The following is a 25564-nucleotide window of genomic DNA, read 5'->3' on the forward strand; positions in this document are numbered from 1 at the left end:
TGTGCTGACGACCAGGCTTGCAGGGTATACCATTTGGTTGGCTGATGATGCATGGAGGGGACTGTAACCATGGCAATGTAACGTTGTACAATAGGATGAATGTAAAGCTAATGTTCTCCCTTGGAAACTATCACATAAGTTACAATAAAACATTTAAAAAAAAAAAAAAAAAGAAAGCTTTAGTCTCAGAGACTCTAGGGAGCTAGTTCTGTTATATCTTGTAGGTCATTATGAGTTGGAATTGGCTCCATGGCAGTGGGTTTGGGTCTTTCATTTGAGTCGTGCAAATAAGTATATAGGGGTTTTGATGTCTGCAATTTACTTTCACATGGTTCAGCAAAAACATTTCTATTTGTATAGAAGATGTTCAAAGTAGATGTAGCAGAATAGTAAACAATTGGAAAAACGTACTGAAGAGTTTATTATGAGAACTTCTTGCTAAGTCTAAGAGTTTGAAGGCAATGTAAAAGAGTAATACAAGAAAAACGAAGACTTATTGTGTAAGGTACAGTTCTAAGCATTTTGTATGTATTACTTCATTTAATTGCAGGAGACAAATGAGGTTAAGGCCAACTTCCTTAGGAAATTCTAATTTAGTTGGTCTGAGCTAGGCCATAGAACTAGTTCTTAAAATGTCTATCCAGGTATCTACCACTGAAAGCTCATTGAAGTATGTTGTTATTACGTGCCATGGAGTCGGTTCTGACTCATAGCAGCCCTCTAAAGGGTTTCCGAGGCTGTAAATCTTTATGGGAGCAGAAAGCTTCATCTTTCTCTTGCAGAACAGCAGGTAGTTTTGAACTTCTGTCCGTGAGATTAGCAGCCCAGTTTGTAACCACTAACCTACCAGAGCTTCTTTAAGTACCCTTTATTTCTGGTATGATGCTGCAGGATAATGCATTGGACTGACATGTCGTCAGTTCAAACCTCACCAGCCACTCCTTGGAAACTCTATGTAGGGTCACTATGAGTCGTAACAGACTTGACAGCATGTTAGAACAAATATTTGTGCATTTTTCTGTACGTCATATGTTACTGTGTGCTGTTAATTCCAACACTTAGAGACCCTGTAGGACAGAGTATAACTGACCCATAGAGGTCTTTTCTCTTGCAGAGCAGCTGGTGAGTTTGAACTGCCAGCCTTTTTTTAAATGTTTTTTCTGTGAATTATGTGATAGTTTACATGGGAGAACATTAGCTTTACATTCATCCTATCGTATATTGTTTCATTGCCATGATTACAGTCCCCTCCATGCATCATCAACCAACCAAAGGGTATACCCTGCAAGCCTGCACACAGCCCCTCTCCCTCTCTGGTTCTAAAGTCCCCAGCTGCGCCATCTCTTCACGTCATCGTCTCTGCCTCCATCTCTGGCATCACTGCTTCTCTGAGTAGGGTCCCGCTCTCCACTCTTCTCCCTTGATGGTCCCAGGGACCGCTGCTCCTAGACTGCAAAGTCAATCATTCTCCTCCTTTTGCTACAAAAGTTTACCTTTACATTTCCAACCCTCACAATCAGTCCTGATAACAATTATTCACTATTGTATTGAACTGCCAGCCTTTTGTTAAGCAGCCAAGCTCAACCGATGCACCATCAGACCTCCTATATGAATCCCAAGTGATTCTAAAGATAGCCAGATTTAAAAACTACTGAGGAGTAGTAGTATTTTACTTCAGTAGATAGAATAAGATATGAAATGGTGGTTGTGAATTGACTTTTTTGCTCTGACTTTCTAACATTAGAGTCGCATTTAGTTATGAATTTTAAAGTTCTTTTCAGTGGCAGATGTGGATGGTTTTGTGTTCTTAGTTTTTTACTCCATTAGTAGTAATAAAGATTAGTGATAATTTCCCAAAGAAATGTTGTTATTGTTATTGTGTGCCATTAGGTCACTACTGACTCATAGTGACCCTGTATGACAGAGTAGGGTTTCCTAGGCTGTGATTTTTGTGGAAACAGATCACACCAGGTCTTTTCTCTGCGAGAGCCACTGGTGAATTTAAGCCACAGACCTTTTGATTAGTGGCTGACCACTAACCATTGTACCATCGGGGCTCCTTGTGTTATTAAGTTGTTTTTAGGTGTTATTAAGCCAGTTCTGGGAGTCCTGATGCGGTACTGTGAGTTAATGCACTGGACTGCAAAGTCGGTTTGAACTGCAAGGTGGGCAGTTCAAGCTCACCAGTTGTTCCCCTGAAACCCTGTACAGAGTTGCTATGGGTCAGAACCTACTCAATAACACTTAAGAACAATAAGTTCCAACTCATAGCAACTCTATGTAGGGTTTCCCAGGCTGTAAATCTTTAAGGGAGCAGAAAGCTTCATCTTTCTCCCACAGAGCATCTGGTGGGTTCTAACTGCCAACTTTGTGGCTTGCAGTCTAGTACTTGTTTATCCTATAGTGCCACCAGTGTTTTTTTATTAAGTAATGGGAACAAATTAACTGTGATTTTACTTATAATGATGAACAAAGGCATGTTTTATATATAAAATAGGTTTTGTAGACTGTATGATTTCCAGACATACATAACAACAACAACTATTTATTTCTTAACAAGTAGAAGTTTCTAAGTTGGATACTTAATTATAATTCTCTGCTTTTTAAGTGTTTGTGCTTTTGCTCTGAAACACCTATAGATTATTGTCAGTACTTGTTTTTTTATATAGATTCTGGAGTTCAGGTATAGTACTATAGCATCAGCACTGGACTGCGTAACTGCAATGTTAGTGGTTCGGACCCACCAGTTGCTCCTTGGAAACCCTGTACAGGGTCACTGTGAGTTAGAACTGACTGGATGTCACTTAACAACAACCCATTTTATTTTTAAGTGTTGAGTATTTGATGTAAATATTTGTAGTAGTCTGTGTGTTTGTTCCTTTCTGATGTATAGAGAGATATGATTCATAGAGTTTTCACATAACTCCATGAATAGAATTGAAAATTCTGAAGTATAACGTAGACTAAAATTACTCACCGTCACCCTCTTGAACCTTTCCTGATGCATACAGACACTGCTAGAGAAGAAGGTGGTGCTGTCGGCTGTGATTCTTGCCGATTGATGAACGTTACTTGTGCTTTTCTCTGATCACTGAAACTATATTGATCTGTTGTTATTTTCTACAAAGTCATTTCATCTAAGTATCCGACTTTGAAACTTCTACTTGTTAAGAAATGAAGTAAATAGTTGTTGTTGTTGTTATGTGCCGTGGAGTCAGTTCTGACTCATAGTGACCCTGTACAGGGTTTCCGAGGCTGAAATCTTTATGGGAGCAGAAAGCCTTATCTTTCTCCCGCGGAACAGCTGGTAGTTTCAAACGGCTGACCTTGAGATTAGAAGCCTAATTCGTAACCTAATTCGTTACCAGAGCTCCTAAATAGTAGATAGGAGGAAAATAGTGACTTCAAGTTTATACTTAGCTTAGAATTGAACAACTTTTTTGAAAATTGTTGTTAAGTGCTGTCAAGTTGGTTCTAACTCACAGTGACCCTGTGTAGGGTCAAGTGCTTATCCTATGGTGCCACACCAGGAGTCCTTTGCTGAAAATTAAGGGGATATATTAATGGCAGGGTAAAAGAGTACTAGGAATCCTGGTGTGGCGCTGTGGGTTAATTTGCCAGACTGCAAAGCTGTTTGAACTGCAAGGTTGGTGGTTCAAGCTCACCAGTTGCTCCTCGGAAACCCTATACGGGGTCGCTATGGGTTGGAACCGACTCAATGGCACTTAACAACAACAACAACAAGAAGAGAATACTAAATTTTGCCTTTTAAATTTCAGACATCTTTATCATCCCAAAGTAAATTAGCCACATTTAAGTTTTTTTGTGTGTGTGCTGTTTGGTTCTGACTCATAGTGACCAGTGACCCTGTATATGGTTTCCTATTTATGGTTTACAAGCAGCAGCTGGTAGGTTTGAACTGCCGACTTTATGGTTTGCAATCCAGCTCTGATCCTACAGTGCCACAGTTTCTCTCTGAATAAATGTAAAGCATCTTAGATGACATGCGAAGTAAAACCTCTAAGGAATTTTTTGCTGTAATTTTCCTTAGCATTCTGAATCATCCATATTCATCAAACATATAAGCCTCAGAACCAACTAGAACCAACTGTTTTGAGTGCTGTTCATTATGCATGTTGTTGTTGTTAAGTGCTGTCGAGTTGATTCTGACCCATAGTGACCCTGTAGAGGGTTTCCAAGGAGCCAGCAGCTGATGAGCTTGAACTACCGACCTTGCAGTTCAAACTGCCTTGCAGTCTGGTGCATTAACCCACAGCGCCGTACCACATGCGGCTAATCTTTCAAGTTCTTTGGCTTCTCCTTCTGTGTTAATTTCTTTGTACTGTCACTTCCTTTGCAGCCTCCACTATTCTAGTCTATAGAGTTTTACCATATCACTCTTGCTAAGTGTAGATACCTTAGCCAGACATTCAAGACCTAGCTTAATCTTTTAAGTTTTAGTCCCTGTTAACTCCTGTGCTTTAGTATAACAATTACTTCCTCAAATATATCCTGTACTCATTATTTCTCTGCATTTAGTTTATATTCTTTTCTCCATTCTCAACTGTCCTCGTATAGGATAGCTCCATGTGTTAAAAGAATCCTAGCCAACTCTGTTTTTAATACCTTAGTGTTGTTTTTTTCTTATACTTAATACATTTTCAACATCTTTACAGTATATATAGCTAAATTATATTTTCTAAGAGTGCATATAATACTTAATTTTATGGTTGTAATAATATATTAGGTTTCTATTCTAGTTTTGTTGTTGTTGTTTTCTACTAGTAATAAACAAAGGAGCAAGGTGACTCTGCAGGATAAGCAGTGGACTGCGAACCAAAAGGTTGGAGGTTCGAGCCCACCATCCACTCCATGAGAGAAAGATGTTACTTTCTTTTGCTATGGAGTTATAGCCTTGGAAACCTTATGTAATGTGGGTATGAGTTGGCACCGACCCAGCAGCACTTTAATAAATTAACATTAATAAACAATGCTAAAGCAAAAACTTGTATGCACTGATAACTTCCGATACCCAGGGGAATAGTTGTAGGATTAATTCATAGTAAAATTGTTGGCCCAAAGGATAAGTGCACTTAAAATACTGATAAATGTCACCAAAAGGTGTTTCTTAAAGGTTGTATCAGTTTTCATTACTATCAGCAGGTTTTTTGGATGTCTGTCTTTCCCGACCCTTAACAACTCTTGGTTGGTTGGTTAAGTGCCATTTAGTTGGTTCCAACTCAGTGATCCTGAATTGGGTTTCTGAGGAGTGGCTGGTGGGTTTGAACTTCTGACTTTGCAGTTAGCAGTCTAGTGCTTTTCCTACTGCCTGTTTTGTAAATGAAAATGGTATCTTACTGTTTTAACTAGCATTTCTTGTGTGAGTGAAATTGAACATTATTGAATAATCTGTGTTTTGTTTGTCAAGTTATTAATCTGTATATTCTATTAAATTCATTTCTATTTTAATGCATTAGTTTTTCCTTATATGCTGTGGATGTTTGTCATTGTCTTTCTACTTTGTTGATGGTTTATGATATTTTTAACCATATGAATTTACCTTTTTATATACTTCTATCTAGCGTAGTGGTTACGAATCGGGCTGCGAACCTTAAGGCCAGCAGTTCGAAACTACCAGCCGTTCCGCGGTAGAAAGATGAGGCTTTCTGCTCCCGTAAAGATTTACAGCCTCAGAAACCCTGTACAGGATCGCTGTGGGTCAGAACCGACTCTAAGGCACATAACAACAACAACAGCAATCCCTTCCCACTATATAATAAATTTCCTAAGGGGCCATCTTATTTGCTTTATGTTCCTCCTCATATCTAGCACTATGCTCATGTTTTATAGATGCTCAGTAAAAGTTAAGTAAATCTTCCCAGTGCTATATGGAAAAATTGACTCTCCTTCCCTCAAAAATTAAAGCACAGTATTTAATAAAGGTAAATAAATAGGAAGTAGCCAACCTCAAGCATTTATAATTAACTGTGAAAGTTCAATGACTTTAAAAAGCATTTCAAAACCTTTTCATTTATTTCCATCAATTAAGTTGAATTTTAAAATTCTTGTTATGATTCAGAAAGGAGTCCTGGTGGCACAGTGGTTAAGTGCTTGGCTACTACCTGAAAAGTCGACAGTTCATACTCACCAAGTGCTCTGCAGGAGAAAAGATGTGATGGTCTGCTTCCATAAAGATTTCACTTTAGGAAGCCCTGTGGACAGTTATACTATGTCAGTGGGATCACTGAGGTGGAATTGACTTGGCTGATAATTTGGTTTTGGTTTTGGTTTTGATTTTAGTTTAATGATCAAGAAGAGGGCAGCATTAACTAAATATAATGGGCAAATAATATGACAAAAATAATTTTAAGATATGATTAAAATAATATTAAGATGGGCAACCCATCCCACAGCACTCACCACTCAGTTGGAGTGGCCACGCAGAACTTAGTTATGTGGTTTATTCGGGAAGTTAACAGGTTACAATTCAGGGCACAGTTCTTTTAGCCCATATTTCCACGCTTTTTTTTAAAAAATGGGCTGCTGAGAAACACCCACAGGACACACCACTCCACCTTAAGTCCCAGCCTGAATGTACTCGGCTATAGCTCCTTGAGTCAGCAAAACGAGCTCCCCTCAATTAAGTGCCAGGAGGAACCCCACTCAAAGAGCAAGCTCAGAGTCACATAGCTATACTTGCTCCGTGGGCTGGAAAATCTACTGCTCTGTATTATGTTCTAGCTCTTGGTTTTGCTGCTACTCCCCAAGTGTCACAGCTCTGCCTCTGGTTTGAGGAGGTCAATGTCCATATATCTTGGGGGTCCCAAAGGCATGCTCCACTCCTGGCTCTTTCTTCTTTGATAGTAGTGAGCTATCCTGCTTCTGAGATGGCCCATTTCATACCATGTTGTTGTTGTTTTTAAGTGCCGTTGAGTTGGTTTCAACCTAGAGCAACCCTATATAGGGTTTCCAAGGAGCATCTGGTGAGCTTGAATTGCCAACCTTGCAGTTCAAACAACTTTGCAGTCTGGCGCATTACCCCATAGTGCCATACCAGGACTCCTTATACCATGTACAGTTCCCAGTTTTTACAGTCACAATTAACTCTGTTAACCACTCACAAATGAATCATATTGTATCAGCATCTTTTTCTACCTTCTCTTACCCAAACCCAGCAGGGCAAAAACGTTGTTTAGTAGTAGTTACAAAGACTCTGATTAGAAGAGACTTTTAGCAATTCACTACACTGTGGTAACTTTATAAGAAATTCCATACAAAAAGAAATTATAGCCAGGTAAGAAAATAAGTAAAATAATTTTCTTAAACCATGATCCTTTATTTTAATATATTTATATAAACTATCAAACTATTAACTAATCATAGAAGAAAAGAGATTTCTCCCTCCTACTCCGACAGTTCCATGTTGGAGGAGAATATTGTAAGTGCCATGGGCTGACAAAAGAACCAACAGATATGTGTTGGAAGAAGTGCAGCCAGAGTGCTCCTTGGAGGTCAGGATGGCCAAACTTTGTCTCTTATACTTTGGACATATTGTCAAGAGGGACCAGTCACTGGAGAAGGCTATCATGTTTGCTAAGGTGGAGGGTCGGAGAAAAAGAGGAAGACCCCCAGCGAGATGAATTGACAAAGTGGCAGCATCAATGGGCTCAAGCGTGGCAACAATAGTGAGGTTGGCCCAGGATTGAACAGTTTTCAACTCGATGGAACCTAACAACAACAACTCCAACACTAGGATCAGTACTGGACTTTGAACCACAAAGTTGGCAGTTCAAACTCACTACCTGCTCATTGGAAACCGTATACAGGGTCTCTATGTGTTGGAACCACCTGACAGCACTTAATAACCCAACAACAACCAAGTTTCCCCAAAAGGTTGGGTCTGCTTGCTTTATTAGAATGAATCTGATATAATCATGATTGTGTCAAAAGTTCAAAAGGGAAAATGGAAGGTAAAATGAGCTGAATTGGCATTCTTCCTTCAACATTGTACCTGTAAGCTTGATATGTTGTTTCAGAGATTAACTTTATAGACTTCCGTGCCCAGAAGTATGAAAATTCTTAGGGAACTCTTTTCACAAGCTTGATCTTAACATATTGAATAAAGAGAGCAGTTAATCCCTTTTGTAAAGTAATTTGAGAGGAGGGAATTCAAAATGTAAAATCTCACCTGCAGAAAACACTCAATTCTGTAAGGCCCTTCTAGCTTTAGACACTTACAAAGACTTAATATTTTAATGCGGAAGGGTGAACTTGGTTAAAAAGCCAATGGGTGAAATTAGAGAGAAATAATCCAGTGCTTTCTTTCTGGGAATTATCATCCTGCTCTCCAGGGGACTGAATTTTATTCCCTGTGGGGGATGAGAATATCTCACTGTACAGCAAGCCAAGCTCTCTAAATAGAAGCTTGACTTTTAGTATAATAAGAGTCTTGTTAGGTGCAATTTTGCTCTTAGTCATTAATACAATGAACAAATGTTGTGGTTACCTGGGAAAGAAAATTCAAGTGCTATTAAACCTCTCGTGAGATTTGGTTTCATGTTTGAAACCTATACAGTGTTAGGCCCAATAGCATCTGTAGATTTCAAGCTGTAAGGTATACAACATAGAAGTTAATACACTTTGTTAAAAAATTGAGACCACTCAATTTGGGTTTCCAGTCCCTAATAAAAAGCTTTTATTTTGCTGTCTGACCATTACTAACCAGTGGCATTAAGTTTAACAAATGACTGAAATTTTCTTAGGAGTTGAATTTTACACAAAGTAGGATGTCAATCTTTTTATTAACTTTTTTCTACTGTTCGTCAAGCTCAAAGTCTGAATTAGGTCAAAATGTAGTCTAAGAAAATTTAAACTGTTCAGTAGCATTCTCAGCAAGTTATGGCCTAAAATGTGTTCTGTCATTTCTGTCCCTTACAAACTCTAAGTGATATTGTTGGTTGCCATTGGGTCCATTCCAACTCAGAGCAACCCTCATGTTTTACAGAGTAGAACTGTCCCCCCAGCAGATTGCCTGGCCTCGTTCCCAAGCAACTTTAAGTCTGGTCTTCATTAGTATCAACTGGTCTCAAACAGCTTCTGCTAATGGTGCTTAATCAGGAAAGTTTTAAATATTGAATTTGATATCATATTTTCTCTGGAAGAGTCTTCCCTTTTTTTAACTTTTTTAAGTTTAGAAGTTAACAGAGGTGGCAAGAGCAAAGACTCTGAAAGTGTTTTTGTTTTTTACATTCTAATGTTTCAAAGTGCTGGGCATTATGTTTTCAGTTCTTAAACTTGTCACCCTCTGCCTGTAAGGCTCTGGATCCATGATCTCATGTGTATGGCTCTAATATCCTTCTAGTGGTAGAGAATGTAGATGTTGCAGCTCCTTTCCTGCCAGGTTCTAGTGTTATTTTAGAAGGCCATTATGAGTAATGCTTAATTTATTTCTTTTATTGTGCCAGAGCTGATGTAGTTCTGGACTTCTGGAGTGGCACTGTAGGATCAGCACTGGACAGAGAACCATAAGTCGGTGGTTCAAACCCACTAGCTGCTCCTCACAAACCCTATACAAGGTCACTGAGTTGGAACCAACTCAACAGCAGTTAACAACAACAGCAACCTAGTCCTAGTAATGAAATACTTTGTCTTTCATGTTAAAGTAGTTAGATCTTTATCCACTGTGAGTGCTGTACACTAAAGTACTGTCTGAAGTAGATGGCAGCCTTCTCTTTTTATTATTCCTGCCCAGTTGGTATTTTAAAATTTCACTAAAATTTTAGAAAAATGATCCGTTTATATAAATAACCTAAGATAGAATGGTTACCCAAAAACACATGTATAGCATGCCTTTTAAAAGTTGTATTCAAGTGTAAACATACTTAAACAATGAACAAAGTTGTGTTTTGTAATAAGTAAAATGACATCTTAATAATTTTATTATCTGAATGTAACTAGGATTGTCATATTAACAATTTGATAAACATAAATTTATCTTTTTTTGAAATCCCCTTACCCTGGTAATGTTTTTAGTTTAGGAATAACCTTTTTAATTGTTTCAGACAAATCTTCCTATATTCAAGCTGAAGGAATCTACTGTTAGAAGAAGATACAGTGACTTTGAATGGCTGCGAAGTGAATTAGAAAGAGAGAGCAAGGTAAGAATTATTTTTACTGTAGCCTTCGATGTTTAAGATCTCTTAGGAAAATTATCTTGAATAAAATAGGTAAAAGCAAGTCAGATTTCCTTTTAAACAGTTCATTTCCATCTTATTTCTAGGGAGGTGTGGAGTAAATCGGTATATTTCCTTGGAGCTCTGTCTTGTGCACTTCAGTGGCCCAATTGAGGTTTTTATTGGATTATAACACTTACTTCTTAGAACTTTCTTGCTGTTACTTCTCTTCCTTTGTCTTTCTATTTCATCTTCTCCCACACACACACCCTTTGCCAAGTCTCACTTCCTTAATACAGCTCATATGTCTGTGTATTTTCAATTTTTTTTAAGCTGAGTCATAATAAGTAGATTTTTCATGTACATATAACAACCAAAAAATCTATGAAATAATACTTAGCTTTAAAAACTGATGGCTGTGATCTACCAATGGGTTTCAACCTACAGTTTGACAAATACTACTATATACCTTGGTAAGGATTGTCCTCTTATAAAAGAGAATTTGGCAGCTTTTTCTGTAAAATAAGTTGGAGGGAGAAAGGTCTCGCTCCAGCCCAATGTCAGAATGCCATCAAAGGCATGGAGTCATGGAAGGTCATGGTCTCCTCAGAATGATGAAAAGTATTTGTCATTAGAGTGCAGTAGGAAAGAAGTGGATATGGTGTATGCTAGGAGGCATGAAGTAGGTTAAGGCTCCATTGTGCTAATTTCTGAAGCTTCATAAGGTAGAAATAGAAAGAAAACTCCTTAAAACCAGGTAACTGTGGCTGTATATGAGAACAACATATAGAAATCATAGCATTCTATCAAAGATATAAAGGATTAACTGTTCTACTCAAAATAATATTAAACATTTTATTCATAAATATAAAATATTTATGAATAAAGTGAATAGAAGACTATTGGATTAAAACACTTTGTAGAACTTTTTTGCTATTACTTCCTTTTTTTCTTCCCCCTCTGTAAACTTCACTGAGTGGCATTAAAGATGTTAATAGACCTTAACAAATAGAAATAATACATTCTTGGTCTGGAATATTTACTATCTTAAATATTAATTTATTCTACAAACTTTTGAGTGTTATATGACTTACAGAACAAAATTAAGTTCTTACTTTATGGTGTTTGTATTCTATTTACAGTGTTTATATTATGTTCAGGGTAGTAGTGAAGGGAAGAGAAAACAGAAAGGAAAAAGTAAAATATAAAAAATACCGTATATCATATTGGTTGTTGTTGCTGTTGTTAAGTGCCGTCGAGTCAATTCCAACCAAAAGCAACCCTGTGGTGATGGTGGTGGTGGTTATGTGCCATGGAGTCAGTTCTGACTCATAGTGACCCTGTACAGGGTTTCCAAGGCTGTAAATCTTTACAGGAGCAGAAAGGCTCTTCTTTCTCCCACTCAACAGCAGGTAGTTTCGAACTGCTGACCTTGTGGTTTGCAACCCAATTCGTAACCACTGCGCTACCAGAGCTTCTTACAGCAACCCTGTAGTAAACTAAAAGGCAAATTTAAACTAAGAGAAATAGGAAGTACCTAGAGAGTTATTATCTTATATTGGTTGGTCTAAGGAAAGCTTCTTTTAAAAATGACATTTCAACAAAGACTTGAAGGCATTAAGGTGGTATCTCCTAACTTATTCATATATTTTATATATATATAAGAGGTTCTGTATAAATTATATGTGAGTTTTACAAGTACAGAAAACTCAAGAAGAGCTAAAAATTATTTGAATAAATATTGTGGGCTAAGGTGTCAGACTGCAAAGTCGTTTGAACTGTAAGGTTGGCGGTTCAAGCTCACCAGCTGCTCCTTGGAAACCCTATACAGGGTCGCTATGGGTCAGAACCGACTCAACGGCACTTAACAACAACAACAATAACACTTAACAACAACAACATTTCCCAGAAGGTAGACATCAAAATGAATTGACACTAGAGGATTATTAAGTTTCCAAGGGAGAAGATTTGGGATACCCCTATATGGTAGAATTTGGAAGACAACTATCTGGCCGACTGATTGGAAGAGATCCATGTTTGTGCCCATTCCAAAGAGAGGTTACCCAACGGAATGCAGAAATCATAAGACATTATCTTTGATATCCCATACAAGTAAAGTTTTGCTAAAAGTAATACAGAATCGGCTACAATCATACACTGACAGAGAACTTCCAGAGGTTCAGGGCGGATTCACAAGAGGCCGTGGGATATCATTGCTGGTGTCCGATGGATCTTGGCTGAAAGCAGAGAATATCAGAAAGATGTTTACCTGTGCTTTATTGACTACACAAAGGCTTTTGATTGTGTGGATCATGACAAACTATGGACAACATTGTGAAGTATGAGTATTCCAGAACACTTAATTGTACTCTTGAGGAATTTGTACCTGGACCAAGAGGCAGTTGTTCGAACAGAACATGGGAACACCGAATGGTTTAAAATTAAGAAAAGTGTGTAACAAGGTTGTATTCTTTTACCATACTTATTCAACCTATAATGTTGATCAGATAATCCAAGAAGCTGGATTCTATGAAGAAAAATGTGGCATCAAGATTAGAGGAAGACTCATTACCAACCTGTGATATGCAGATGATACAACCTTGCTTGCTGAAAGTGAAGAGGATTTAAAACATTTACTGGTGAAGATCAAAGAGCACAGCCTTCAGTATGGATTACATCTCACTGTAAAGAAAACAAAAATCCTCACCACTTGACCAAAAATCAACATTCTTATCAATGGAGAAAAGATTGAAGTTGTCAAGGACTTTATTCTTCTTGGATCAACTGTCAATACTCACGGAAGCAGCAGTCAAGAGATCAAACGATGTATTGCATTAGGCAAATCTGCTGCACAAGACCTTTTTAAAGTGTTGAGGAGCAAAGATGTCAGCTTGAGGACTAAGGTGCGCCTGACCCAAGCCATGGTATTTTCAATAACCTCATGCATGTGAAAGTTGGACAGTGAATCAGGAGGATTGTAGGAGAATTGATGCCTTTGAGTTATGATGTTGGAGGAGAATATTGAAAGTGCCATTGGCTGCCAAAAGAACCAATAGATCTGCTTTGGAAGAAGCGCAGCCAGAGTGCTCCTTGGAGACCAAGATGGCCAAACTTCGTCTCTCATACTTCGGACATATTGTCAGGAGGGACCAGTTGCTGGAGAAGGATATCATGTTTGGTAAGGTGGAGGGTCAAAAAAAAAGAGGAAGACCCCCAATGAGGAGATGGATTGGCCAAGTGGCAGCATCGATGGACTCAAGCGTGACAACAGTAGTGAAGTTGGCCCAAGATAGGGCAGTGTTTCGTTCTGCTGTGCATAAGGTCGCTAGGGGTTGGTACTGACTCATTGGCGCCTAACAACAACAACAACATATGGTAGAATGGAAGAAAAGACAAGTCTTTAGGAAAGGATAAGATAGGGGCTTTGGGAGAAAGTTGATATATTGTATAGTCTAGAAAATGGAAGAGAGGTGGTAGGTAGGCTTGTTTATTTTGCCATCAGTTCAAATGCAATTAAGAAAGACCTCTATGTAAATGGTGAGAGGTTGAGAAAATTGACTACAAAATTCTTACATACCCAGGCCAGACAGAACATTATTAGCATTTTATCTCTTCTTGGTTTGATTGAGAATCAGTTTTCATCTCTGCTTTTCCATTGCAGTTAAGGCATTGTCTTTCCCCAAGTGGCATCGAAGGTGTCTGATGGCCATGGTAGTCTATTTTCAGCATTACTTGAATGTTCTTTTTGTCTGCTTGTGCTTTGATAAGGCCAGAAACAACCGAGAATTAAGCTGTTGTCCCTGCCCTAGGTAGCTATTTCTTCATTTGTCTTGCCTCCAAAATGATGTCTAATTTCAATGTGTTTCCTACTGACTCCCTTTGTATTTAATCTAGCTTGAGAGTAGCATGACTTGACTCCCTGTGAGAATATACTTTGCCTTTATGTTGTGCTCTGTCAGTATTCACAACCCATTTAATAAGCCAGCATGATCAGATCCTTCTTTCCTTGTATTTTCAGGTTGTAGTTCCCCCACTCCCTGGAAAAGCATTTTTGCGTCAACTTCCTTTTAGAGGAGATGATGGAATATTTGATGACAGTTTTATTGAGGAAAGGAAGCAAGGCCTGGAGCAGTTTATAAACAAGTAAGTACTTTTCTATCCCTCAAGGTATAAGAAGGAACAGCTTTCTGAGACTACTTCATTGATTGAAATTTAAGGAGCTCTGGTAGTGTAGTGGTTACAAATCGGGCTGCTAACCTCAAGGTCGGCAGTTCAAAACTACCAGCGGTTCTGCAGGAGAAAGATGAGGCTTTCTGCTCCCGTAAAGATTTACAACCTTGGAAACCCTGTACAGGGTCGCTATGAGTCGGAACTGACTCCATGGAACTTAACAACAACAACAACTAGTAATTTGGAGTCCTGGAGTGGTGCTGTAGGTCAATGCACTGGATTGCAAAGTCAGTTTGAACTGCAAGGTCGGTGGTTCAAGCTTACCAACTGCTCTTCGGAAACCCTATACAGGTTGCTCTAGGTCAGAATTGACTCAATGGCACATAACAAAAACTAGTAATTTAATGATAAACATTTATTAGTTTATCACTAAATTACAAGTAATTACTAGCAACTAAATAACTAGTTTAGCTGATTTTACTTTGAGCTATTTCCTAACTAACTTTGTATATAATTTGCACAAAGTAAAGTATCTAACAAATTGAATGTCATGTGATATTAGCATATTTGTATGATTCAAATGACTGTCTTTGTGTTGACCTAAGTTTTGTGTTTGTTTGTTGTTGGCTGGGGTTTTTTTTGGTTAATTTATGCAAATTACATTTAAAATTACAGTATTTAAAAAATAGTTTTACTTATGATTCTTTCTGATTTAAGGTATGTTCTAGCATGAACAATAGAACTTACACTGTACTTGCAATCATTTTGTTTGATTGCAAATGGAGGCATTATCACCATGTCTTGTGTAAAGGTGCATGTTTTAAATTTTCATGGCAAAATGTATTCTTTTGAAAATAAAGAAAACGGGATGGTCTTTTACTCTAGAGGATCTTAGTAAGATACAAACCAAAATTTTAACTGTCATTTTTATTCATTTTAATTGTAGTTATTTTTAAAAAGTCAGTGTAATAGGGAGGATTAGACCAGTATGCTGACTCTGTGGACTGGCCTTAAATTTGACCAAAGTAAAGTCCAGTCCTAGGGAATATGCTTATTTGAACGTACTCAGTAGCAGCACCTGAGTTTTTGTCTCAAAATCCTATACAGGGTTGCTATGAGTCAGAAATGACTCGGTGGCACTTAACAACAACAATGTATATTTGGAGTCCTGGTATGGCACTATAGGATAAACACTGGGTTGCTTACTACAAGGTCAGTGATTCACATTCACCCACCGCTCCTCAGAAACCCTGTACAGCCATGGTTGTTATGTTCATGCTAGAACATACTGACTTGATGGCACTTAACAACAACAATAGTGTATCTTTAACTCTAATCCTCTCTTCTTTCTGGGTTTAAAATCATAGAATCAATGACATGTTTCGTGTTTAAAATTGAAATTCATTTAGGTTTCTTACAAATAACACCAACTGATATATAAAGAAGCTAGCTAATTGGGTACACACACCAGAAATAAGTTAGTCAGGGATTAAACATTTCTCAAGTACTGTTCTGAACCGAAGGAAATAAAATGGACAATTAATTCAAAGAGCTTAGCTTTTATAGGCACTCCAGGATAACACCTAATTATTTCTAAGTTGTACATACTTCTTAACTTTAAAATATGCATGCTGACTCCCCTCTCTCCCCTTCTCCTCTCTTTCATAAAGTATTGTACTTAAGTTCTATTTCTTTTCTTAGGGTCGCTGGTCATCCTCTGGCACAGAATGAACGTTGTCTTCACATGTTTTTACAGGATGAAATAATAGATAAAAGCTATACTCCATCCAAAATAAGACATGCCTGAAATTTGGTGAGAAGGAGGGAAAAAACAAAAACAAAACACCAAACAAAAACAAAAAAACCCACTTTCCGTGACTATTAATGATTCGTATCCACCAGTGAAGAAGTTGTGACTAACTTTTCGCATGCTGCACAGAACCTGGTCTAACTTGCCTTCAGTATACTAACACTCGTTATGATGCTCAGTTTTGTTTGTTTTGGCAGTTGACAAGAAGTTAATTTGCTTTAGCGAAAATCCCTCATTCCAGACTTTCTATAAATAGCTGCTCCTTGCTATTATGTGGTGCACACTACTCGATAGCTTCACAAACCTGTTATTCCAGTCTAATCTGCAATGTCCTCACTAAAGTGACCCACTTGGTCTTATATGCACAGATTTTGTGTCATGTGTGCTTCTTGAATATGATTAACTAGAATATTTCTCTTACCCCCTTTTTAATATGCAATGTCTTCTGTCCTAATGTATGTGTAGGAGCTCTACACCACTGGTTTCTCGTACCACACCTGTGTGCAGAAAGTCTCTTCCTTCAAGCTTGTAAAACCTTCTCCTGGAAGATTAATGAGGGACAGCTTTATATTCTGTATAAAAACAAAATCAAATTTATATACTAAAATCATTTGTCTAAAATTTTAAGTTGTTTTCAAATAAAAATAAAAATGCATTTCTGATATGCACTGATTGTATTGCCTCCGGCTCTTCTTTCTCCCTTTTATGGTTTTACTGCTGAGCTCACTTGTTGAGAAGGATTATTTACTAATTATATACTTCTCATTCTTGTAACTCCATTCCTCTTTAAACATGCTGATATCAAATATGCTACCACCGTTTGAATGGGGCATTTTCTTTTTAACAACAACAAAAAAGTGATGTACTTTTTAAAAAACGCATTCCTTAAGGCTTACTGACTCGTTTTTGTGTATTTGAAAAATGCTTTATAATTTCAAGTCTATCTCCAAAAGATAAGCCAATAGTATGCCTCCTATTTTTTCGGAAGAATTTTTTCCCTGAGTCTCTCAAAGTGATTTGTTTAAATACACTTTATTAAGGGTATAGTAACCCTTTTCTTTGTAGATTTGTACTTTCTCTTTCATTTGGCTTGCAGTAGAGACACTTCAGTCTCTAACCAAGGAAGGAGGATATAGTGTGTCTTAGCCTGGTTGGTATAAAATATGTTGTTGTTAGGTACATAACACAATCCGACACAGTAAAACTGTCCTGCAGGGAATTCTTAGCTGCAATTATTACAGGAACAGTTTGCCAGATTATCTGCAGAGCCTCTAGGTGTGTTTGAATTACCAATCTTTAGCACCAAGACTCCTTGCTACCTAACTTGGTGGTATGCCAAATCATTGCAGCCAGAATGTGTTCTCTAGTGTGAATCTGCACAACTTTAGATAGTATGGAGATCCATTGTGGCACTAAACCCCAAAATAAGGTACCGTTGCCCTTCCACTCCAGAAGCTCTTTTTATCCAGTCAGTCAACTTGAGGAGTCCTGGTGTAGTACTATAGGATGAGCACTAACCTCAGGGTCAGTGGTTCAAACCCACCAGCCATTCCTTGGAAACCATATAACAGTTGCTAACTTGAAAGTAGCTCAGTATCAGTTAACAACAACAATGACAAGTCCACTTGAGAGGTAACAAAGCTTAAATCTTGGCTAAACTGGGATGTCCAAAATGCAGACAGGAAATCATAGGAAGAGCTGCCTAACCTAGAAGCTCTTTTCTTGCTTAGTGTTTCATCATTCCATAATGCTGGGTATTTCAAACTACATTGTTAAGTGTCAAGTCAGTTCTGACTCATAGTGACCTTGTATAGGGTTTCTAAGGAGCAGCTGGTAAGCTTGAACTGCTGACCTTGCAGTTCAAACAGCTTCGCAGACTGGTGCATTAACCCACAGCGTCACACCAGGACTTCATTTCAAACTGTAAGAAGGTACAAAAGAAAACGTGAATTTTGCTTCAGGGAGCTAGAGAAGTAAAGGAGTCCTAGTGTGGCCCTGTGAGAGAATGCACTGGACCGCAAGGTCGGCCGCTCAAATTCACCAGCCACTTCTTTGAAACCCTATAAATGACCACTATGAGTCGGAACCGATTTGAATGCTGTCAAATAAAATCAAAAGCTGTCAGTTTTTTAATATGCATTGCAGAATAATGGCAACTGCAAAAACAGTAATCCCTCTAATGGGTCTCAGAGTGATTTTGCCTCTTGGGGGACATTTAGTACTTTCTGGAGACATTTTTGGTTCTCACTGGGGAATACTGCTGAAATCCTGTGGGTAGAAGTGAAAAATGCTGCTCAACATTCTATAATAGGCAGGACAGCCTCCCCACAAGAAAAATGTCAGTAGTACTGAGGTTGAGAAACCATGCTGTAAAGGTAAACATTTTTTGGTTCCTGGAGCTCTATAAAGATAACAATCTATAAAGACTCACAAATTACAAGTTAGCTGTGGTGACACTTGTTCATCCATTAAACATTTTAAGGGACTATTAATTATTTCAAGGGTTATCTTAAATACAATATTACCTTCTTTGTCTTTTTCCCTTAATGTAAATTGCATGTTGTTGATGTTACGTGCTACTGAGTCGGTTACAAGTCATAGCAATCCTGTAAAGGAGTGGCTGGTGAGTTTGAACTGCTGACCGTGTGGTTCAAGCCAACCTTGCAGTCCAGTTCATTATCCTGCAACACCATACCAGGATGGTCCATTTCAAATTGAGCTGCTGTAATAGTCCATCTATAAGGGTTATTGGCTATTTTAATCACCTAGGGTTCACTTGTAAGCAATAAAGTTTTTATACCTGATCAGCAGCTAATACACCTCTGATGTTCCAGCGGCACTTGAGGTTTTTTACTTTCATCTCTTTATGATAGTAATTCATGAGACGCAAAATTCCTAATTAAAGGTAATAAAAGTCTTAACACTAACATTTTTTGTGTGTTTTTTGTTTCCAACTTTTTTTCTTTAAATGTTTTATTGTGAATTGAGTGAAAGTTTACAGGGCAGATCATCAGTTTTACATTCAACAAATCCTACACCTTGTTTCATTACAGTGATTATAATCCTCTCCATGTACCATCAGTTAACAGTATTTACATTTTAGCTCTTTTTTTTTTTTTTTAAACACTCAGGCATAATTATTATTATATTTTTTATAATTTATAAATAAATTATTATTTACACCACCAAAGGGCACATTCTGTAAGTCTGCCTCCTGACCACCAGCTCTCAGTCCCTCTCTTTCCATGAATCTAGAGTCCTCAGCTGCTCCTTCTCTCCATGTCCCAATCTCTGCCTCCATCTCTGGTGTCACTGCTTCTCTAGATAAGGTCCCGCATTCAGCGTGTGCTCTTCTCCCTTGGTGGTCCTAGGGTCCTATGTTTCTGGACTGTAAGATTAACTACTCCCCCGGTTTTGATACGAAACTTCTACCTTTACAATTGTGACAATCGCAATTAGTCATGTTAACAATAACTATTGAATTATAAGAATCTTATCCCCATCTCTTTTCACCAGACCCATCTAGACAAGATGAAAACTTCAGTGGGTACTCCATCTTCCCTTACACACTCTTAAAATATACTCCTTCTTGAAACCTTGTAAGCTAGTCACCTCATGCCTTCATCACCCCCTCATTTTAGGTAGCCAGTGTCTAAGTTGTGCATCCCTATCTACCCTGTGCACAGAGAAGGGTAGCTTTGATAACTTGATGTGAAGACTCCTTCCCTCTCTGTTGGTATTTAGAGTTACTACCTTCATGAGTATCAAGTTCATCAAATTTTAGCAATTTACCCTTGTTTCCTTTATCAAAAACTTTTTTATCTTCCTCTAGTTGAGTTTTGATTATCAAGCCATCGAGGCTAGGTCAAATAGGTACTATCTTCAAGTTTGGATGTACTTGTGCATCCTCACTTTATATCAGCTGGATGCTTCACTCTCAGCTCTAGCGCTCTGTGGCTATGTCGGGTGTCCCCAGGTCTTACCACACTTTGGACCAACCAGCCCTTCCTCTTCTCTCATCTCCAGGTCAACGGGAGTCTAAGGAACGTGGTTGAACTCAGCCCATTTCTTCATTGCTGCCTTTCCCCCTCTTCCAATCACCAGTAGACCAAAGTGGTTGTCAGCAAGCTTATATGCCTGTTCATGTGTTCCCTTTGAGTTTCGATCTTAGAGGGGAATTTGTCCTGAGGGAACTTGATGGCTTGCCTTGATGGCTTCTTGGCAAACAACTTGCTTATTCTTACAGTAGCCAGATTTTTGTTTTGGGTTTTTCCTGATGATCTTTCTTTGAAGTTGTGTCTTCTGTCACTCTGGCTGTTGTTCCAGGCTTGTCTGCTTGTCCTTTCTAGTGAGAATGTCCCACCTCAGAAGGTTCTGGATGGGGCTCAGGGTTCCACTGCAAAGGCTCCGTAGAGGCCTATTTCACTGGGCAAGTTCTAGAACCCCTTTTAAGTATTCCAATCAGCTACAGGCCGAAAATGGGCCTACAAGCTTTCTGTAATCATGTTTCCTGACATTCCTTTCTTTCACACTCAAGTGTCTATTTTACAGTAGTGGGCAAGGGAAACCAATATTCATAAGACCATCAAGCATCTTAGTGTTAAGTTTGGCTTAGTATTTAATCCAGCATCTTCAGACTATGCCTTGATCCCTGTATCCCAGAGCCCTGTTGTTCCAAAGTTGAGCATGCATCACAATTTACCTCTGTCCCATTTAGCTCATGCAAACCTGTGTCTGTTCCCCTATCTACCTTGTTCTTCCACCCTTTCTTGCTTACATTTACATTTTGTTGTACTGTGCTCTCAATAGATAACCAGTTTATTCATTTTCTAAATGTTTCTAGTATATGTTTGTAGTCCTCGTGTGGTGGTGTGGGATAAAGCACTGGAACACAAGATCTGTTTGAACCACCAGCTGCTCCTTGGAAACCCTATAACAGGGTCATTGAGTTGGAGCCAACTTGATAGCACTTAACAACAACAATGAGTATGTTTGGGAGCACAGTACCTCCATATGATAAGCACTGGACTGCATTAGATTGTGGTTCAAGCCTACTAGCCATCTCATGGGCGAAAGATGAAGCTTTCTGGTCCTGCAAAAGATTCAGTTCCTCTGAAGGCCTATAGAAGGTCATCGCTATAAGCACTAAACTATAGTGTTAACTGACTCCACGGCATTGAACAATAGTGTATATTGATACAAATACGAACGCATGAGTCATTCTTGTTTCTACTCTCCAATGGAGAATATTCTATACACTGTTCTGCACCTTGCTTTTTCTTCCCTTTCCATATCAGCATTTGGAAATCTTGATTTTTACAGATGTGTTGCATTTCATTATGTGGCTCTACCATTGTTTATTATACATTAATATTTATACCATTGTTTAAGGATAAAATTTAGAATCTGAATATCAAAACATACAATGGAGCAAATGAGTTGGTATATAACACATTCAATTCCATAAGTCTCTAGAAGTTCAGATGCACAAGTTAAGTAGTAGTTGGGAAATCCTGCTAGAAGTGAGTGAGATTAAGTTTGGACTGTATGATGCAGGGAGAGAGCAGGACACTAAAGTAACAACTAGTGCGTGTGAATGAATGCTCCCTGCCAAGGTGACTCATAGTGACCCAGTACAGGGTTTGAACCACCAACCTTATGGCTAGCAGTCCAGTGCTTATCCTACAACTTCACTCCAGGACCTCATTTTGCACACAGAATCCTTCAGTATTACTACTTGATGCTTGAGTTTTTTCTTCATATTTTTCAGTTTGAAAAATGCTGAGCGCGCTCTTCCCTTTGGGTTCTCTAACTCTAGGTCTTTGCACATTTCGTTATAAGACTTTAGTTTGTCTCCTAGAGCTGCCCTTTGACATCTATTCAGCTGTTTTACTTCTTCATTTCTTCCATTTACTTCAGCTACTCTTGTGTTCTGGTAGCGTAGTACTAGGTTACGAATCGTGCTATGAACCACTAGGTCAGCAGTTTGAAGCTACCAGCTGCTCCGCAGGAGAAAGATGAGGCTTTCTGCTCCTGTAAAGATTTATAGCCTTGGAAGCCCTGTACAGGGTCACTATCAGTCGGAACCGACTCCACAGCACATAACAACAACAACAACAACAACTCTTGTGTTCAAGAGCAAGTCTCAGTCTCTTCTGGCATCCACTTTGGTCTTTTCTTTCTTTCCTGTCTTTTTCATGACCTTTTACTTTCTTCATGTATAATGTTCTTGATGCCATACCATAAACCATCTGGTCTTCAGTCATTAATGTTCAGTGAGTCAAATCTGTTTTTAAGGTTGTCTCTAAATTCAGGTGGGATATATTCACTGATGGAGTCCTGATGTGGTGCTGTGGGTTAATGAGCTAGACTGCAAGGTCGGTGGTTCAAGCTCACCAGCTGCTCCTCGGAAACCCTATACAGTGTCTCTATGAGTGGGTACTGGCTCAACAGCATTTAACAACAAAACATACTCACTGGTATACTTTGGCTTTCACGGACTTGTTTTAATTTTCTTCAGCTTCAGCCTGAACTTGTGAATGAGCAATTGATGGTCTGTTCTACAGATGGCCCTCGCTTTGTTTTGGCTGGTGATGTTAAACTCCTCCATCATCTTTTTCCAAAGTTACAGGCTATTTGATTCTTGTGTATTCCATCTTGCAAGGTCATGCATATTGTTGAGAAAAGGTATTTACAAAATGATTAAGTCATTGGTCTTACAAAATTCTATCTTGTGATCTCTAGCTTCATTTCTATCACCAAGATCATATTTACCAATTACCAATCCTTCATAAGTAGACTTGTAAGTGAAACAGTTTAAATGTTACCAAAAAGTAATGTTAGTGAGAAAATTAGGTACCTCATAAAGGTCAGAATCATATGTTCAAGTTTATCTCTAAACTTGAAGTTTATCTGTAAACTTGAACCTACAATTATTACCGAAAGTCCTGTACTTTTCCATTATCCCATACTACTATACCTATCCAGTTTCAAAACAAGACCCTCATCAGACTAGATTTATAAGTGAAATATGTTGTCGTCTATACAATGGCATTACTTTTATGTTGGAAGTGACTGGAGGATTAAATAATATGAGAGAAGACAAAATTTAAATATCACTTGTACAAAAGTATATGCTCTCAGCCTTCCAACTTCTAAAAATAATGGTTGAAAAAGAATTTCCCATAGGTAGCATGAGTTCTTCAGGTCTTAACTCCTATGTTAGATATGAAGACATGGTAGAGAGAATTCCACTATAATGGTAAATGCTGGTGCTTAACAAAGTGCTCCACTCTGCATGTCACATGATAGTGAGGTCATCACACCTGTGCTTTGATCATGAGTCTTAAAGAACCTGCTCTTGGTGTCAGGTTTGCCTCTCTAGAGACAAATCTGCTGGTTGGATAAGCAGTGTCTGGAGTTCTGCAGTTCTCAAAAACATTCTCTACCTTCCTTTTCTCAAATAGGTCAGATGGAAATCCTCACTTTTCCTAGTGTATAACTAACTCTATAGCTTTTCTTTCCTTTCTGCTCACCATGGAATTTGTTTGATTGTGATCATTGTACCTGCTCTTAACCACTACCACAATCTCCTAAAGGCAGGCATGCTTTGGGAAAATTGAAGGTTTTAAACTAGGCTGAAAAGTTTCTTACGCTTTCCCTAATGTAGGAAGGTACCTTTCAGTGCAGTTTGTGAGGGAATTAAGAATATGATCCTTGTTAACATTACATGGTTAACCCGCTGAAGTGAAAACACAGGTGCTATAAACTCTAACCACATAGAAGGAGGTTCTAGAAATCCCTTCAGAGTCATCCTAAAAGAACAAATTAATTTGGCAGCAAGTTACCATGAATTAGAATTCACTCTTGAGCAACTGGTTTACTGGCTTACAGAACAGTGAACAAGCCTCAGTCTCTGTCCACTCACTAAGCGATTATCTTGTGTCAACTGCCAGTTGTAAAGGGTTAACATCTTTAGTAACTTGCAATCTGTTGTTTAATGCTGTCTAGTCAATTCCAACTCACAGTGACCCCTATAGGGTTTCTGAGGAGCAGCTGGTGAGTTTGAACGGCTGACCTTGCAGTTCAAACTGACTTTATGATCAAGTGCTTATCCTACAGTGCCACATGGAGAGGCTTAAATGTGTCTGGTACATGTAAAGGCTTAATGATTATCTGATGGCAGTGATAATCATAGAAATAGTAGTAGTAGCACATGGTACCATAAAGCCTTTTACCCATTTGCCATTGCAGTTTCTGGGATAGCTAAATGATGTCACTAAGAAGCACACACATGCACAAAGATGTTTATGTAAATGCTAGAAAATGTATAATTTTGTAACAACAACCAAAAAATATGTGTGGTTACTTAGATAGGCATAGATGTGTGTTAAGTGCCATCACATCAGTTCCAACTCATAGTGACCCTGTATAGGGTTTCCAAGGAGTGACTGGTGGGTTTGAACTGCCGATCTTGCCATTCAAATCGACCTTGTGGTACAGTGCATTATTCTGCAGCACCACACCAGGACCCCTATATGTGTATAGCTATTAATTTTCTTCTCTAGCATGATAATTAAATGCATTGATTCTTCTATGGTCATCCTTATTCATTGTACAATTTTCACATGACTTGGGTCAGGCAACCTAAGCCCTCAAACTGATATCTCTGCTCCTAAGAACTTTACAAAGGTCTTTTGCAGATTTGCCTAATGCAGCACGTTGTTTGATTTCTTGACTCCTGCTTCCATGAGTGTTGATTCTGGATCCAAGCAAAATGAAGTCTTTGACAATTTCAATTTTTTCTCCATTTATCATGATGTTATTTATTGGTCTAGTGGTGAGGACTTTTGTTTTCTTTACATTGGTGTGCAATCCATACTGAAAGTCTTTGATTTTCAGTGAGTATTTTAGGTCCCTCTTGGCTTTCAGCATGACAGATCGTATCATCTGCATATCTCAAGTTGCTCATGAGTCTTCCTCCAATTCTGATATCACATTCTTCATATAATCCAGCTTCTCAAATTACTTGTGCAGTTTTCAGATTGAATAAGTATGGTATTAAAAAAAACTACAACTCTGGTAAACACCTCTTCTGATTTTAAACCAGTCACTATCCCCTTGTTCTGTTAGAATTGCATCTTGGTCTTTGTACTGGTTCCTCATCAGCTCAGTTAAGTGTTCTGGAATGCCCATTCTTCCCAATGTTATCCACAGTTTGTCATGATCCACACAGTCTTTGCATAGCCAATAAAGTACATGGAAACACCGTTTTGGTATTCTTTGTTTTCAGCCAAGATCCATCTGATATCAGCTATGATATCCCTAGTTCCACGTCCTCTTTGAAATCCAGCTTGAGTTTCTGGCATTTCCCTGTTGATTTACAGTTGCAACCATTTTTGAGTTGTCTTCA

At 38.4% G+C, this 25564-nt stretch overlaps 1 protein-coding gene across 2 annotated transcripts in view; it reads left to right on the top strand.

The window, feature by feature from the left end:
• SNX3 (sorting nexin 3) overlaps nucleotides 1–16149 on the top strand; it is a 71052-nt gene extending 54903 nt beyond the window's left edge. The window contains exons 2-4 of one of the 2 annotated variants that reach the window (XM_006839949.1): nucleotides 10062–10157; nucleotides 14191–14315; nucleotides 16044–16149. In XM_006839949.1, the coding sequence (XP_006840012.1) occupies nucleotides 10062–10157; nucleotides 14191–14315; nucleotides 16044–16149 (327 nt within the window). The remainder of the gene's footprint in view (nucleotides 1–10061; nucleotides 10158–14190; nucleotides 14316–16043) is intronic. The other variant, XM_006839950.1, reaches the window with a different exon arrangement.
• Nucleotides 16150–25564: the final 9415 nt, after the last annotated feature.

Source organism: Chrysochloris asiatica, unplaced genomic scaffold (assembly GCF_000296735.1).
Source record: "Chrysochloris asiatica unplaced genomic scaffold, ChrAsi1.0 scaffold00027, whole genome shotgun sequence".
NCBI classification, from domain to species: Eukaryota; Metazoa; Chordata; class Mammalia; order Afrosoricida; family Chrysochloridae; genus Chrysochloris; species Chrysochloris asiatica.